Genomic DNA, 18,055 nt, shown 5'->3' with positions numbered 1-18,055 from the left:
GGGTGGGGGGGGGGGGGGGTGGGGGGGGGGGGGGGTGGGGGGGGGGGGGGGTGGGGGGGGGGGGGGGTGGGGGGGGGGGGGGGTGGGGGGGGGGGGGGGTGGGGGGGGGGGGGGGTGGGGGGGGGGGGGGGTGGGGGGGGGGGGGGGTGGGGGGGGGGGGGGGTGGGGGGGGGGGGGGGTGGGGGGGGGGGGGGGTGGGGGGGGGGGGGGGTGGGGGGGGGGGGGGGTGGGGGGGGGGGGGGGTGGGGGGGGGGGGGGGTGGGGGGGGGGGGGGGTGGGGGGGGGGGGGGGTGGGGGGGGGGGGGGGTGGGGGGGGGGGGGGGTGGGGGGGGGGGGGGGTGGGGGGGGGGGGGGGTGGGGGGGGGGGGGGGTGGGGGGGGGGGGGGGTGGGGGGGGGGGGGGGTGGGGGGGGGGGGGGGTGGGGGGGGGGGGGGGTGGGGGGGGGGGGGGGTGGGGGGGGGGGGGGGTGGGGGGGGGGGGGGGTGGGGGGGGGGGGGGGTGGGGGGGGGGGGGGGTGGGGGGGGGGGGGGGTGGGGGGGGGGGGGGGTGGGGGGGGGGGGGGGTGGGGGGGGGGGGGGGTGGGGGGGGGGGGGGGTGGGGGGGGGGGGGGGTGGGGGGGGGGGGGGGTGGGGGGGGGGGGGGGTGGGGGGGGGGGGGGGTGGGGGGGGGGGGGGGTGGGGGGGGGGGGGGGTGGGGGGGGGGGGGGGTGGGGGGGGGGGGGGGTGGGGGGGGGGGGGGGTGGGGGGGGGGGGGGGTGGGGGGGGGGGGGGGTGGGGGGGGGGGGGGGTGGGGGGGGGGGGGGGTGGGGGGGGGGGGGGGTGGGGGGGGGGGGGGGTGGGGGGGGGGGGGGGTGGGGGGGGGGGGGGGTGGGGGGGGGGGGGGGTGGGGGGGGGGGGGGGTGGGGGGGGGGGGGGGTGGGGGGGGGGGGGGGTGGGGGGGGGGGGGGGTGGGGGGGGGGGGGGGTGGGGGGGGGGGGGGGTGGGGGGGGGGGGGGGTGGGGGGGGGGGGGGGTGGGGGGGGGGGGGGGTGGGGGGGGGGGGGGGTGGGGGGGGGGGGGGGTGGGGGGGGGGGGGGGTGGGGGGGGGGGGGGGTGGGGGGGGGGGGGGGTGGGGGGGGGGGGGGGTGGGGGGGGGGGGGGGTGGGGGGGGGGGGGGGTGGGGGGGGGGGGGGGTGGGGGGGGGGGGGGGTGGGGGGGGGGGGGGGTGGGGGGGGGGGGGGGTGGGGGGGGGGGGGGGTGGGGGGGGGGGGGGGTGGGGGGGGGGGGGGGTGGGGGGGGGGGGGGGTGGGGGGGGGGGGGGGTGGGGGGGGGGGGGGGTGGGGGGGGGGGGGGGTGGGGGGGGGGGGGGGTGGGGGGGGGGGGGGGTGGGGGGGGGGGGGGGTGGGGGGGGGGGGGGGTGGGGGGGGGGGGGGGTGGGGGGGGGGGGGGGTGGGGGGGGGGGGGGGTGGGGGGGGGGGGGGGTGGGGGGGGGGGGGGGTGGGGGGGGGGGGGGGTGGGGGGGGGGGGGGGTGGGGGGGGGGGGGGGTGGGGGGGGGGGGGGGTGGGGGGGGGGGGGGGTGGGGGGGGGGGGGGGTGGGGGGGGGGGGGGGTGGGGGGGGGGGGGGGTGGGGGGGGGGGGGGGTGGGGGGGGGGGGGGGTGGGGGGGGGGGGGGGTGGGGGGGGGGGGGGGTGGGGGGGGGGGGGGGTGGGGGGGGGGGGGGGTGGGGGGGGGGGGGGGTGGGGGGGGGGGGGGGTGGGGGGGGGGGGGGGTGGGGGGGGGGGGGGGTGGGGGGGGGGGGGGGTGGGGGGGGGGGGGGGTGGGGGGGGGGGGGGGTGGGGGGGGGGGGGGGTGGGGGGGGGGGGGGGTGGGGGGGGGGGGGGGTGGGGGGGGGGGGGGGTGGGGGGGGGGGGGGGTGGGGGGGGGGGGGGGTGGGGGGGGGGGGGGGTGGGGGGGGGGGGGGGTGGGGGGGGGGGGGGGTGGGGGGGGGGGGGGGTGGGGGGGGGGGGGGGTGGGGGGGGGGGGGGGTGGGGGGGGGGGGGGGTGGGGGGGGGGGGGGGTGGGGGGGGGGGGGGGTGGGGGGGGGGGGGGGTGGGGGGGGGGGGGGGTGGGGGGGGGGGGGGGTGGGGGGGGGGGGGGGTGGGGGGGGGGGGGGGTGGGGGGGGGGGGGGGTGGGGGGGGGGGGGGGTGGGGGGGGGGGGGGGTGGGGGGGGGGGGGGGTGGGGGGGGGGGGGGGTGGGGGGGGGGGGGGGTGGGGGGGGGGGGGGGTGGGGGGGGGGGGGGGTGGGGGGGGGGGGGGGTGGGGGGGGGGGGGGGTGGGGGGGGGGGGGGGTGGGGGGGGGGGGGGGTGGGGGGGGGGGGGGGTGGGGGGGGGGGGGGGTGGGGGGGGGGGGGGGTGGGGGGGGGGGGGGGTGGGGGGGGGGGGGGGTGGGGGGGGGGGGGGGTGGGGGGGGGGGGGGGTGGGGGGGGGGGGGGGTGGGGGGGGGGGGGGGTGGGGGGGGGGGGGGGTGGGGGGGGGGGGGGGTGGGGGGGGGGGGGGGTGGGGGGGGGGGGGGGTGGGGGGGGGGGGGGGTGGGGGGGGGGGGGGGTGGGGGGGGGGGGGGGTGGGGGGGGGGGGGGGTGGGGGGGGGGGGGGGTGGGGGGGGGGGGGGGTGGGGGGGGGGGGGGGTGGGGGGGGGGGGGGGTGGGGGGGGGGGGGGGGGGGGGGGGGGGGGGTTGGAGGGGGGGGGCGGTGGGGGGGGGGGGGGGTGGGGGGGGGGGGTGGTGGGGGGGGGGGGGGGGGGCGGGCGGGGGGGGGGGGGTGGGGGTCGCGGCGGGTGTGGGGGGTGGGGGGGGGGGGGGGGGGGGGGGGGGGGGGAGGGGGGGTGGGGGGGGGGGGGGGGGGGGGGGGGGGGGGGGGGGGGGCGGGGGGGGTGGGCGGGGGGGGGGGGGGGGGGGGGGGGGGGGGGGGGGGGGGGGGGGGGGGGGGGGGGGGGGGGTGGGGGGGGGGGGGGGGGGGGGGGGGGGGGGGCAGCCCCTACCAGCATGGCCAATTGGCCATGCTGACAGAGGCTGATGGGAATTGTAGTTCCTGAACATCTGGAGAGCCGCAGGTTCCCTACCCCTGCTCTATACTCACTTTTTAATAGGCACAAGGAAACACTTAAAAAAAATCTGCCTAGGCATTTAGGGGCATTTGATAGAGACTAATAAACTGGACATGTTGCTTCCGTTGTTTGTTTTTATCAACATATTTTAGAGTTTGTCATTTCACAGCTAACTTTTGCTGATATAATTAGATTGTGATGGTTTAGTATTGCAAACCATTTCAAAGACTTAGATCAAAAGGTGGGATACAAATGTGTTACACAAATGAATATGTAAGAGAAGGAGAAGGCAAGAGGAGATGGATTGGTCATATTGGGTATGTTCCAACAGAAGAATTTGTTGGATTTATTCATTTATTTATTTATACTTGGCCTCTCCAGAGACCTGCTTGTGGAGGCACAGAAAATGAATGACCAAAATAATAAAAACATGAAAATCAACCAACAGTAAAAACCAGCCAATAAACCTCCAAACAAAAAAACTTTTGGCAGATTAATTAATCCTCAGGCCTCGGACGAGAATCAGACTTTACAAACAATGGAAGAGATTAAGCCCTAGTTAAAAGCTTCAGGGAAAAAAAGAAACAGAGAGTAGAGTAGAATCCAGGCACAGTCTGGTCTTAACTTTCTTCCCTGAAGTCAATAGGTCCACAAACGAATGTCTACAAGAGGGCCAACGTCCTGACCCAGCAATGATGCACTAAAAATATTCATTGGGTCAAGACTGATACAGGATATTTAGACTTCCTTGACAGTGGCCTAATTTAATTTTTCTCCTCATGGTGCAGTATTTCCCACTAGTTTCTATGGTCTCTGAATGCTTCCTTTCATGCCTGAAGAAGTCCACTTCTCAGTGGATTCCTTTTGCTGCCATAAAGGTTTGAACCCACCCACTAAGCATATCTACCCTGCATAGTTGTTTGTTTTAATAGGGTAAATGATTTATTTTTATTTTATGATTCACCTTGAGCAGGTTTCCTGAAGAGGTGGCATTAAAAAAAACCTGAAATAAATAAGGGAGGGAATCTCTTCTTAAACACTGTGTGCCCACTGCCCACTGGAGGATCCCTGTTTGGCACAAGTATGTAATTTGCCCTCTTGGGCATCTAGTTTACCAAGAGCATACCTTCTCTATAGCTTTGAGGTCAAACCCAGGCTTTTGCATATATAGGGTTGAATCCTGCCTAAGATGTCCTTACCCTGCAGTCACTTTTTTCTGAATAACTGTCCTGGAGTCATAGTGAGAATGTGCCCAGCACTCTGGTGTCATGATTTTGAATCCAGTGAGATAGAACAAAGGTTGACTCACTTTCCACATCCACCGGACACTCCTCGGCGGTCCCCATGTGGCTCTCTTCCTCAGTCATTATGATGTTCTCGATGTCTTTCATGGAGAGGTGTTCGCAGAAGGTGTCGTAAAGCAGTCGCTTCAACTCATCCACTGTCAGCTTTTGCATGTCACACTGCACAGGAGGAAGAAATCAAGTGTGTGTGGGGTGTATGTCAGGTGATTAGATGCCATTATACAGGAAGTCAACTGAGCCAGGGCACACATGCTTATAATAACTTAGCTCTGAACATACTGGCAGTTCAGCACTGGGACCAAAGTCCTGAACTCACAGCACTGCACTGTGATTTCTTAACATAAAGTGTAGCGCTATGGCTGCTGCTTACAAGTTCCCTTTTCCTCTCTTCTGCCAAACAGGAAGAGAAACAGACAGAGATAGAACATGGGAAAACATACTGTGGCATATTTGTGGCTTTTTCTCCTTCAAGAGGCTAGAAACAGAGGACACACACACACACACACATGTATCGAAAGACTGATACGTTTGTGGTATGTTCCTTCTCACCCCCCCCCCCCCAAAGTTCTAACTTTTGTACTGGTTAAAACCCTGCAAACCTGCTTGACCAGAAGTGATAGGAAGAACCAATGTTGTGCACAAGGGCCCAGGGGACATTTGGAGATCAAATATCCCCAGGCTGCGGCCATTTAGTCACATGGGGGGTGGAAAATTGCCCCCCACAGCCCTCCTCCTCCTCCTCTTCCCTCTCCCAGGTCTATACACTGACTTCAAGACCTGGTGTTTGGTCATGGTGGGGGAGGGTGGCCGCCCATATGGGTGGGGAGGGGGGCGGAAAACTCAGATTTTGCACCAGGCAACATTTTTCCCAGAAACATCTCTGGTTGTTCATGAGAACTAAAACATTGATAGGTTTGCCAATCTCCAGATAGTACCTGGAGATCTTCGGCTAATATAATTCATGTCCAGATGATCAAATTCAGTTCCCTGGAGAAAGTCACTGCTTTGGATAATGGACTGTGGGGAGGGGAGCATTATACCCTCCCCTCCCCAAACTCCCCCCTCCCCAAACTCCGCCCCCAAAATCTCCAGGTATTTGCCAACCCAGAGCTGGCAACCCGAGGCTCTGATTGCTACATAGTCTGGTATTTCATATGCCGCAGTGACTGAGGTTCACTTTCGGCCATAACAGTACTGTTTTTACAATATACCTTTAACATGAAGAATAAACCTATTTTGGTTTTTTAGTCAGTGGACTGAGTTAAAAAATCCAGCTGATAGAGGCCTTCAGACAGTGATATTTAATGGGTAAAGGAGCGTTTGGGCAACATTCTCAGGATGAAAACAATAATATTTTAAGCAAGGATGTCTCAGTTTTCATTTGTGAAGGTCATGCAATTATTTAAGAACATAAGAAAACCCTTGCTGGATCAGACCAGTGCTCCACCTAATCCAGCATCCTGCCTCACACAGCGGGCAACCAGTTATCCAATTACTGCTGCAGCTACCTCCCTTATTTCCTTTTCCTCCGTTTGCTCCTTCAGCATGCATCTCTCTTTTATTTTCCTGTACACCATTTCTTTATGGAAACAGTTGACAACATAGAAAACAGCAACAACAGCGATAATATAATCAAAACACAGTAAAGTCCAAAGAACAGAAAAATCTCAGTTCTTACCAGTCATGTATGTTTTCCATTTCTATCTGGCTTTTTTGATAGTTGGTCCCTAAAGGAGCATTTCTAAAATGCAGTATTAAGTATTCACTCTTTCATGTCAGCCCATTCTCAAGATATTAGCCCCGGCTAACAGGTGCTGAATGGCGGCTTCTAGGTGGCGTCCCCTTGGCTTTTCCTCCCAGGACTGAAGAATTTTAATGCTATGAGAACCAGCCAGATGCCGCTCTGAGTCAGCTGCTAATTGGAATCTTTAGATGTGCTTTTAATTTGAAATTGAATTAATTAAACTTTTTAATCTTGAAATTTTTACATCTTATTATCTGTTTAACGTCTAGCGCAGAGAACAGCCTTTATCTGCCCATGGAAAGGAGGAAAAGAAGAGGGCAACTGAGCGTCCCAAGGAGCGAATTCCATGACGTTAGAGCAGCCACTGAAAAGGTCTTGTGACGAGCAGATGCCAGTCTTGCATTCCTCCGAGATGGGATCTGACACCGTAAAAATATTTCTATAGGGAAATTCATTATAGGCCACATTTAGGCTCACACCCGATTTAGGACAGGGGTCAGCAAGCTTTTATAATTAAAGATTAGAGCAAGCACTCAACACAGAGCCCATAAGAAAACCCATTTGCATTACTGAAACTATAATAATAATAATAATAATAATAATAATAATAATAATAATAATAATAATATATTAAATTTGATAAACCGCTCACCCCCAAAGGGCTCTGGGCGGTGTACAACAGAACAACAACTAAAAACAATAGTGCACAATAAATAATGAACAAATAATTAAAATTCATAACTCAACTCAATATAAGATAGCAGCATTCTAAACCCAATAAAGATGATACTGATGATGGCGCCCGATCCCAAGGCCGGGAGGGGACAGACAATACCGAAAAGATGTCACATTGGTAATGGCGATGATAGTATGGCACACAACATGGGGGCATCCAATCCACGGCTGGCCTCCTTAAAAGCCCGGTGGAACAATTCAGTCTTACCGGCCCTGCGGAAATCACTAAGATCCCGCAGGGCCCACGCAGCTGATGGAAGTGTGTTCCACCAGGCAGGGGCCAGGGCAGTAAATGAAATATTATTGATAATTGATCTGTCCGTTAATACACTGTGAAGAATCTGCAGCTCAAACACTGGTTGTTGTTAGTCCTTTATTAGGAAGGCAGCACATACGATGTCTCACGGTAAGTAACAAATATAGCACTGGAGTATCAATACAATCGTTTTAATGGACTGGTGTGAATCTATGCACAGTTCACCTTGAATTACTGGCAACTGTTCATCTCTATCACTTCTCTTTTGGGATATGATCTCTAACCCTTTGGTCCCATCAAAACCTTTGCTGGCCGTAACTTCACTTTTTGGTTATTTTAGCAAACTACCTACCCCTCCAATACACCTGACCTCATGGATTTTCTTTTTTGAACAGTCATATTGAGTTCTGTACTGAGCCACATTTGGCTGTAGAGTCATAAGTTGAAGACCTCGGATGTAGGGCTTTAAAGGTTAAAAACCCACCGCTGAAATGGTGCCTAGAAACATAGTATAATTCTCACGGCAAAGTGCTGATTCTTAGAACAGCATTTTGAACTACCAACGTTTTGAGAGCATCCTCAAGTGCAGGTTCATGTAATCACGTTACAGCAGTCCGATCCAGTCGTCACCAAAGCATGAAGGAAGGCAGCAGCATCCTTTTGTTGCAGCCAGGGGCGTAATGAGGCAGCCCTGGGCAAACTGTAGCCCTGGGCAAAACCTGAGTTGGATGCCCACCCCCCTGGGCGGCCACTCCACCACGACCAAATTTTTTTTGCACCAGGACATTGGTGCCTGCAGGCGGTGAATTTTAAGACATATCAGCACCAAAATTTCAGCATATCATCAGGATACTGTTCTTATGCTACTCCCCAAGTCTGATGAGGTTTGGTTCAAGGAGTCCAAAGTTATGGACTCCCAAAGGGGGTGCCCCATCCCCCATTGTTTCCAATGGGAGCTAATAGGAGATGGGGGCTACAGTTTTGAGGGTCCATAACTTTGGCCCCCCTGAACCAAACTGCACCAAACCTGGGGGGTATTATCAGGGCAGTCTCCTGATGAGACCCTAAATGTTTTGAGACTGTGCCTTCAGAAATGTCCCCCCCCCCAGCCTGCAACCCCCATGGACAGCAATACAGAAAACTCAATGCAGAACAAAGATTATTGGGCAAAATTCTGGGATGTTCCTGCAGGGGGTGCATTTTTTGGATGTATCGCACCAGGGTATCATCTGGAAACTGTCCTTATGGTACCCCCAAAGTTTGGTGCAGTTTGGTTTAGGGGGTCCAAAGTTATGGACCCTCAAAGGGGGTGTCCCATCCCCCATTCTTTGCTAAGGAGATGGGGGCTACCCTTTGAGGGTCCATAACTTTGGACCCCCTGAACCAAACTGCACCAAACTTGGGGGGTGCCATCATCTCCAGATGATACCCTGAAATTTTGGTGGCGATACATTAAAAAATGAACCCCCTGCAGGAACATCCTAGAAATTTGCCCAAGAATCTTTGTTCTGCATTGAGTTTTCTGCATTGCTGTCAATGGGGGTTGCAGGCTGTGGGGGGCACATTTCTGAAGGCACAGTCTCAAAACTTTCGGGGTCTCATCAGGAGACTGCCCTAATGAAACCCCCCAAGTTTGGTGCAGTTTGGTTCAGGGGGGCCAAAGTTATGGACCCTCAAAACTGAACCCCCATGTCCTATTAGCTCCCATTGGAAACAATGGGGGATAGGGGCACACCTTTTGGGGGTCCATAACTTTGGGCTGCCTGAACCAAACCTCACCAAACCTGGGGGGTAGCATAAGGACTGTCTCCTGATGATACCCTGAAATTTTGGTGCCACTAGCCTAAAAACTGCGCCCCCTGCAGGCCGAAAATGGAAAACCACTAAAATACCCAAAAACGAACCCAGCATTTTGATGCCCCCCACAAGGTGATGCCCTGGGCAGCTGCCCACCTTGCCCAATGGGCATTACGCCAGTGGTTCCAGCCTGTGTAACATGTTCAGTCAGTTGTCTGCAACAATAGTCACAAACTAGAACCAATGACCTGGCTGGACACAAATATAGATGCATGCTGAAGGAATAATCACACATAGGCCCCTTCTGCACATGCAAAATAATGCACTTTCAATCCACTTTCACAATTTGCAAGTGGATTTTGCTATTCCGCACAATAAAATCCAACTGCAAAGTGTATTGAAAGTGGATTGAAAGTAAATTATTCTTCATGTGTGGAAGGGGGCATACTGGAAAACACAAAGTGGACGAACTGTTACCTCCCTTCCTTTCCAAAACAGTGTCCATGCTTGTTCCCTACACATCCACTGCAAAACCTAGAAGAGAGGACGAATGGGCTGATGCCTCCTTACCTTCCAGAACACAGTATCAAAATCAGTGCCATGAAACTTCTCAGGGATGCCAGAAGCGGAAAGCTTGGGGCCCAGTAACGTCACAAACTCCTCAAAGTCCACCTGTCCATCCCCTGGAAATAATTGACACCACCAACAGTGAAAAGAAGTCAGAGATGCAATACGGATAAACATAGCATCAGCTAGTCATCGTGGGTTTTTCGGGCTGTGTGTTAGTAAATCTTTTTAACTTGAGATGCCCGGGACTGAACCTGGGACCTTTTGCATGGCAAGGGGAGGCTCTTCCACTGCGCCCCAGCCCCTTCCAGTGTTCTGATCAGTCTCAACATATTCCCATTTTAGAAATTCAGTGTTGTTTGGACCAAGGATCTCCTAGCTCATAGGTGTCAAACTCGCAGTGCTCCAGATGTTATGGACTACAGTTCCCATCATCCCCTGCCAGGGAACTGCAGTCCATAACATCTGGAGGGCCACAAGTTTGACACCTGTGTGTTCTAGCTGATGAACTGGTCTCAGGATGTAAAGGCAGTGGGAGGGTGCACCATTTGAAAGAAATAAGGACGTATTAGGACACACAGACAGTCAGAGATGTTCACATTCTAGTGCTCAAAACAAATGCCTCCCCCCCCCCCCCATCACTCCTCAAGGGAACAGGCTTCAAAGATTAAGAAGCCCATTAGGGGAGCCAGCTCACAGTCTACCATTGGGGAAGGAAGTCAATAACCTGGGAAATGAGATGGGTCTGCAGCCTCCCTCTGGGACTCTTACATCTACCCTGGTGATCCAGCAAGCATATCAGATAATTATTTGGGGATGCCGGAGTTAATTATCTCTGTTCCACGGATCGCTTTGTTCATCTGTCACTGAGAGCGAGGCTTCCCCAGAAACGGCAGCGGCGGCAGCGGCAGCAACTGATTATGCAAAATGCTGTCACTCTCCTGGTTCAGGATGGAGTTCGGTGGGGCTTGACCGCCACTTGTAGACCTATTAACTCTCCCAGTTTGAGTGGGAGACATTCAGTTGCAAAGCGGATGCCCTCCTTGGAAATCCAATCACTTCAACTGCTGCTAATGAAGAAGAAGAAGAAGAAGAAGAAGAAGAAGAAGAAGAAGAAGAAGAAGAAGAAGAAGAAGAAGAAGAAGAAGAAGAAGAAGAAGAAGAAGAAGAAGAAGAAGAAGAAGAAGAAGAAGAAGAAGAAGAAGAAGAAGAAGAAGAAGAAGAAGAAGAAGACTTGGATTTATATCCCCCTTTCTCTCCAGTGAGGTAGGTAGGGCTGAGAGAGCTCCAAAGAACTGTGACTACCCCAAGGTCACCCAGCTGGCATGTGTTGGAGTGCACAGACTAATCTAGTTCACCAGATACGCCTCCACAGTTTATCTGGTGGCAGTTCTACCTACATTTGGGCTTCTTTTTTTAAGGGGTCAAGGAAAAACTTTTTGCTATCAAGTTTCTTGTTCCCTAAGATGGCTATCACCTCCTTTCAATACAAAGAATATCCAGGAAGTGGAGTAACCCCACTGAGAAGAGCCAGCATGGTATAGTGGTTAATCTGGAGAACTGGGTTTGATTCCCCACTCCTCCACAGGCTCTGGGGATGGCAGGAGCTGGCCTGCAGGTAGGCCGGGGGTGGGCTTGGCAGTGGGCATGTGCTGTTTCATCATGTGCCCCCCCCCCCATGTGATGAAAAAGCATGTGCTCAGGAATATGGGATATCCCATGACCCCATTAGCAGCACGCCACTGTCTGGATCTGGCTGCAGCCGACAGCGCCTCTCTTCCCAGCTCCCAACTGCAATAATTTAATCCAGAAGAAGAGCAGGCAGCAGCCAGGCACCATTCCATGGGGTCTGAACCAAGACTTCACTAATGATTTATTCTAATGAGTATTTGTATTAGCTTTTAATTGCTGTCAACTGCTATGGAGCCAATCTTCTAGGATAAAAGCAAGGGAGGAGTGGAGTAAATATATACTGGAACAGAAGGAATCAAGAGGTGTAGCAAATTGTACATATGCAGTGCTCTGCACATTTGGAAATAAAAAAAACCCTCAACCTTAATAGTTTTGCAAATCAGGTAATTCAAAACGCCCCAAAAGAAAAGTATTGGGGAAAAGATAATTTTGGAAAAGTCTCAAATTCAACAATCCCTTCCAATCCCTTCCTTGTCTTGCAAGCTTCTGAGCTGAGACATGTGCTACCCAAAACTGTGCAGGGGCCTTTCCCCGCCTCTTCTGTGAGCTCAGAACCCAAGCCCAACAGGCCACCACTTTGGCTCCATCAAATCAGGATGTTCATTCCCCCCGCCAACTCCTATAGTGCCTCTGCAGAGAAAAAAAACCCCTCAGTCTGAACAGCCCCAGTAAGGTCAATTCACGACCTGTATTTTATTGATCACCTCATTTTTATAGTGCCAGGATGAGATTCTTTCTCAAAGGCAAATATTTGCTTTAGCCGGAGATATGAAAACTGTTATAGCTCCGGCAGTGATCATATTGAAGGCACATTAACAGAGGGTGCTCATAAGGCTGGATGCATGAGGGCAGGATAGCAACATTACCACAGTGGTACCTCTGAGGCTGAGCACCCTTCCGCACATGCAGAATAATGCACTTCCGATCCACTTTCACAATTGTTTGAAAGTGGATTTTGCTGTTCTGAACAGTAAAATCCAGCTGCAAAGTGGATTGAAAGTGCATTATTCTGCATGTGAGGAAAGGGCCAAAGGGATGGTGGAGCAGAAGAGGCGGGGAAAGTAGAAGCAAAAATGCTTCCTTCTTGCATATTCATATTACCATGACAGAGGGATGCAGTTTGGGTAGTTATTCTACTTGGGGCAGATGCCTTTTCTCGATATGATTCACTGCAGCAGCTCTACTCATCCAGGCAAAGAGTACAAAAGGTGCCACCTTGCAAATGGGCAAGGCAGTCAACTGCCCACATCTAAGTGCTCTCGGTTGTGACTCCCACACAGTGGAACAGCAAGCCAGACAAGGTCAGGAAGGCTCCCGCCGTCCTCTTATTCCACAGAATGCTTAAAGTGGAATTATTTAGAAGGGCATATTTATAAAGTGAATAAGGTTGTAGTTAACATCAGTGGAATTTAAAGCAGTCATCACTGTATACATTATGTTTATTGCTTTGTTTTCTAATCCTGTAACCCAGCATTATGTTGTTTATTATATGTAATATAATGTGCCACTGCACTGTTCTCCAGTCTTGTAATTTCTGCTTTATTGTTTGTACTTCACTGTGTTTTAGTGAGTTCTCTAATTTTGTTTACAATCATTATGGAACAATTGTTGGTTGTACATATAATACTGTTCTTGCAATATTGTTTTTAGTTGTTATCCAAGTTATCTCAGTGAGAAAGGCGGACTATAAATTAAATACATTAATAGGAAGGCAGTTCAAGATTCAGAAGCCCACCTGTACTATTGACATGAATCAGGATGATTAAGAAGATGTATGTCTGGTGCACCTCTCAATTGGCGTGTTGTGGGTTTTCTGGGCGGTATGATCATGTTCCAGTAGTGTTTTCTCCTGACATTTCGCCTGCATCTGTGGCTGGCATCTTCAGAAGATGCCAGCCACAGATGCAGGCGAAATGTCAAGAGAAAATGCTATTGGAACATGGCCATACAACCCGGAAACCCCACAACACTCCAGTGATTCCAGCCGTGAAAGCCTTTGACAACACACCCCTCAATTCACTGTAGATGCCCTTTTTTTTTAAAAAAAAGAAAGAATCCATATAGAAGTTGCCACATATTAGAGCAAAAGCAAGCTTGCTTGTAAAAGTTCTGTTCAAAATGTGAATTTGTAATCTTAATTATTCTCCATATGCTTGAATGTCGGACATTGATGGTATTTGATTTCAGTATTTGACAACTCACAACAATGGCATGTTGGCACTTAATGGTGGATTCTGCACAGCACAAATATAATGGGCTGAGGAAGAAAAATATCCTATTTAGGGGAAGATCTTTGCACAGGTCTCTCCCGCAAAACGGACTCCGACTGTGATATTTATTTCAACCTGGGTGTTACAAAAATCACTAAACTAGCAATATTTTTTGGCAAAATCCCAGGTTTCAAATGTTTCCTGCTTGCCCACGCAAACGACAGCAGTAGGAAGTGTCCCATTCCCCCCTTTTCATCCACTATTTGAGTGGATTCTCTGAAGAGTCGATGCCAATGGCAGCTGCCATGTGAGTGGATTCTTGAGAACCCACTCAAATGGTGGCTGCCAAGTTCGGGGGTGGGGGAGATTCTCGGGTGGGTGGGTGGGAAATCTCGTGCTGCCCACCATTCAAAGGTCCAGACTGCCAAGCACGAAGGCGACGGGGGGGGGGGGGGGGGGGGGGGGATAGTTTTGTTTTCTTGTTTTCTTTTTTTGCCTGGGTACTGTGTGGCTCGAGAGGTCCACTAGAGGCCTCCGCAGCTACATATGTATCCTGGGAAGGGGGGGGGGGGGAATGCAGCGTTTGCTGCTTCTTCCTGAACAGGTAAGCTTCTTATGTGCGAAGGAGGAGAGGGGGAAACGGGTTCATTCATAATAAGTTACACTCATTATCAATGAACTGTGCGAAATGCACCAATATCTGACAGCATTTGGTATATCCTCATTAGGATTTTAGAAGGATCAAGCAAATCGCTGCCCCAGTAAGAATGCTGGCTGCAGACAGCTTCCAGAAGCATTTCTGGGCTAGGCTAAGAATCACCAACAAGAAGAGGGGAAATTGACCAGCTTAACCCTAAAAAAAGAATTAAGTACCAACAGATCAAGAGTAGACTAAGGCAGAGGTGGGATCCAGCAGGTTCTCACAGGTTCCCAAGAATAGGTTACTAATTATTTGTGTGTGCTGAGAGGGGGTTACTAATTGGTGATTTTGCCACGTGATTTTTGCCTTAGTTACGCCCCTCCTCTCAGCAGTAGCGCGCAGAACTTGAAGCAGTCTAGCAGGAGGTGCACCGGCGTGCGTGGCAGCCTGCGCATGCGTGCATTCGTTTCCCGCCCAAGGACCACACACATCTAGGCTGGCCTGGGCCGCTGGGCTCGATTATTAGTATTAATTAATCAATCAATCAATCAATTAATCAAACAATTAATTAATTATATTTATATACCACCCTCCCCAAAGGCTCAGCATTAAAGCATTAAACCTAAAGCATTAAAGCATTAAACCTAAGACCTAGTTTTGGGGGACCCTGTAAAGCGCTGTTAAACCCCACTGATTTTCATGCGAAGAACTAAAGCGTGATCCTTTACTTGGGGGTAAGCTCAGTTGCTGGCAAAGGGGCTTGCTTCTGAGTAAACCCTCCTAGGGTCGTGATTCACCCATTGGAAGAGTTGCATGGTTGCTTCAAAGCAAAGCCACTGACTACCACCAAGCTTACTCCCGAGTAACGCACACCTCGGAGCCAACCGTTTTTTCTAAACTAAAACCTCAGTATTCAGGTTAAATTGCCATGTTGGCACTTTGCAATAAATAAGTGAGTTTTGGGTTGCAACTTGGGCACTCGGTCTCGAAAAGGTTCGCCATCACTGGACTAGGACCTAGGAGGCGCAGGCCTGAATCCTCCCTCTGCCATGGAATCTCACTAGATGCCCTTGGACCAGTCATTTTCAGCCTAACCTACCTCATAGGGTTATGTGAGGTAAAATGGAGGAGAGGAGTTTAGTACTTTGGGATCCACTTGGGGAGACAAGTAGGGTATAAATTGCTGGAACAACCAACCAAAGGACTTTAAAATGGTTTATTAATAATAATATTGATTATTCATGAACTGATTGGGGCACATGCCATTACAACTAGGGTTGTTATGACAGAAGATAGATATGGATGGATTTGCCAATGAATCCATTTCATTCTCTGCTTTGGAATGTGTCACATGTTTAAGGATGCGCAGTTGCTTCCTAGCTTTTGATATATTTGATGTATTGTGTCCTGATGATCCACCAGGTCTATTTCACAATAGTTTGATGAAAAAAGTGTCTACCCAGGATATCATCATTATATTGTCAATCAAGTTATCATTATATTCATGGCTGAGAGTGTGATTGGATTTGAATTTGATGATAATTGTGGTTTGTGTTTGATGGTAATGTCCTTTTGCATTTAATCAACATTATTGTTAACACAGTATTTTATAGTTCGGCAGTTGAATGTTTGCTCACGTTCTGGGTCCATTCTGGAAACGCACAGGTGTTGTTTAACCTGGGAAGCGTCTCCTGTGCATGGCTTTGGTGCATGAATGTTGGGGAACAGGGTAATACTGCCACATGTACATCCTGTTTAGAGTTGCCAACCACCAGGTGGCACCTGGAGACCTCCTACTATTAAAATTGATCTTTAGGTGACAAGAGAGATTGTTGGATTTTACAGCCTTGCTTGCATGTAGCAGCAGAGAATTCTGGGAGATCTCTAAGGACATTCTAAAGGTGACAGTTGAAAACAGTTGCTCCCTGACTCTTGCTGAGGAAAGATGTGTTCTGTTAACCAAAAGTCTCTGACTGAAATGCTTAATATTGTAGACAATGCTTGATATTGTAACCAAACAATGAACTGTGAATATATCTGTATATAAGTGATACTTTACTTATGTATACAGTCTATTTCTCTCTCAATTTAAGTAAAGCTCTGTTATGTTTAATGATTTCTGAGGTAAAAAAGGCTGGTCTTTAGCAAAAAAATAACTGTTCCTATCATAGTGGTGCACAAATTCTGCTCATTACTCTGCCAACAGGATCATATAGAAATATACCTGTTGCTCTTCAGAGATCAGCTGCCCTGGAGAGTGGGCTTTATGGCAATATATCCTGCTGAGATCTTTCCCCAAATCCTGCCCTCCCAGGCTTTAACCCCCCAATCTCCAGGAATATCTAACCCAGAGCTGGTAATCTTCTCACTGCATGCCTTGAAGCATACAATGGAAGACTTAAGAGTGACTTGGGGGACATCCAAGCATTAAGCCTTTTATAATCTGCCAAGATGCCGATGGCACCAGTGGCGTATCAAAAGCATGGCAAGTATGGCACGTGCTCTGGGTGCCACTTGAAGTGGGGCGCCATCCCTGTCTGCCTGCTTGCCCACTGCAGCCATGCCATCCATGGACTCACCATGCTCCAGCTCCACCCACCGTCCAGCCCCTCAGCGTTGCTCAGCCACAGGTGGCCCTGTGCCACTGCCCCCCCCCCCCCCGAGCTGAACTTTGGGGAGAGACTCTCGCTGTCCTGAGCCAGCAACAAGGTGCAAGCCAGCCAGCAGTAGGACCAACTCCCAGGCCCTGGGTACTTGAGGGGTGCGACGATGCCATGTGCAGGTGCAGAGTTACCATATGTGTTATTTTCAGTAGATATGCCCCTGACTGGCACATAAGGAATATGTGCATTTCTTTGGTACAGAAAAGCATGGCAAAAAAGTAGGCCTCTCTATGCTTGCCTGGAGTGGTTTGCAGATTCCCATTTGGAGTTTTGGCAAAGCAAAATGGATCCATTCAACTCTCTGTCAGTTAAGTGTGGATATCTACATGTTTATTCTGTATTTATTATTACTGTTAACTCTTTTCATCTTAATTGCAATATGTGGATTTCAGTTCAGATGGATTTCAAAAGCCTTTTATCCTTGCATCAGGTACTTCAGGCTAAACACAGAGCAATTGGCCCAAGATTACCCAGTGACCTTCATGGCTCAGTAGGGACTGGAACCACACTAAGGTGCCTTGTAGAATATGCAGCAGTCCAGACGGCTCAAGCAAGTAAGCCAGGCTGCAAAAGGAGGCAAAACACACCCAGTCATTGTCTCAAATCACTCCAATCTGCTTCATAGTCAGCAAAAAACGCAACAAGAGGGAATTGGGAATTGATTTGAAGACAGTAGAAAAAAGGAGAGTCCAGAGCCTTACCATCCATGTCCAATCTCTGAATGATGACTTCCAGCTCTACCTCATTGGGCATGTAGCCAAGGGACCTCATTGCCGTGCCTAGCTCCTGCTTGGAGATGAAGCCGTTGCCATCCCGGTCAAAGACTTTGAACGCCTCACGTATTTCTGTGGGGAGAAAGAAGAGCGAGTCATTTAGGCAACAGGGGCTTGAGATTCTCAATCCATGACAAGTCCGTGACTCTCCACTAATCTTGGATTAGTTTTGGCATCAACTTGGGCTCTACAAGAGGTAGACCAAACTTGCAGATGGTGGTATGCTGAAAGCATTAGGTTTGCCAGCCTCTCAGAGAGGCCCAAGAAAAGTTTGCTTATGGCTGGGACTGGGGTGAATCCTAACAGAAGGGAAACTAGACATGTGCTTCTTTCAGCTGAATTGGGGGAACAACAGGGTTCATCTGGTCTCAGCAGGTTGAAGGACTTTGTGATAAAGAAGAAGTAGAATAAGAATAATTTGGATTTATATCCCCCTTTCTCTCCTGTAAAGAGACTCAAAGGGGCTTACAATCTCCTTTCTCTTCCTCCCCCCCCCCACAACATACACCCTGTGAGGTGGGTGGGGCTGAGAATCTGAAGAACTGTGACTGGCCTAAGGTCACCCAGCTGCCATGTGTTGCACAAGCTAATCTGGTTCACCAGATAAGCCTCC

At 52.8% G+C, this 18,055-nt stretch overlaps 1 protein-coding gene across 1 annotated transcript in view; it reads right to left on the bottom strand.

The window, feature by feature from the left end:
• Nucleotides 1-3,616: 3,616 nt before the first annotated feature.
• The window catches only part of CABP7 (calcium binding protein 7), a 64,600-nt gene continuing 50,161 nt past the window's right edge, over nucleotides 3,617-18,055 (bottom strand). The window contains exons 2-5 of the mRNA XM_048513840.1: nucleotides 17,371-17,514; nucleotides 9,468-9,580; nucleotides 4,371-4,524; nucleotides 3,617-3,627 (exon numbers count right to left, since the gene is read on the bottom strand). Of these exons, the coding sequence (XP_048369797.1) occupies nucleotides 3,617-3,627; nucleotides 4,371-4,524; nucleotides 9,468-9,580; nucleotides 17,371-17,514 (422 nt within the window). The remainder of the gene's footprint in view (nucleotides 3,628-4,370; nucleotides 4,525-9,467; nucleotides 9,581-17,370; nucleotides 17,515-18,055) is intronic.

The sequence above is a fragment of the Sphaerodactylus townsendi genome, linkage group LG13, assembly GCF_021028975.2.
Source record: "Sphaerodactylus townsendi isolate TG3544 linkage group LG13, MPM_Stown_v2.3, whole genome shotgun sequence".
NCBI classification, from domain to species: Eukaryota; Metazoa; Chordata; class Lepidosauria; order Squamata; family Sphaerodactylidae; genus Sphaerodactylus; species Sphaerodactylus townsendi.
The sequence above is the reverse complement of the archived record's forward strand: the minus strand, read 5'-3'. Positions and strand labels throughout refer to the sequence as shown.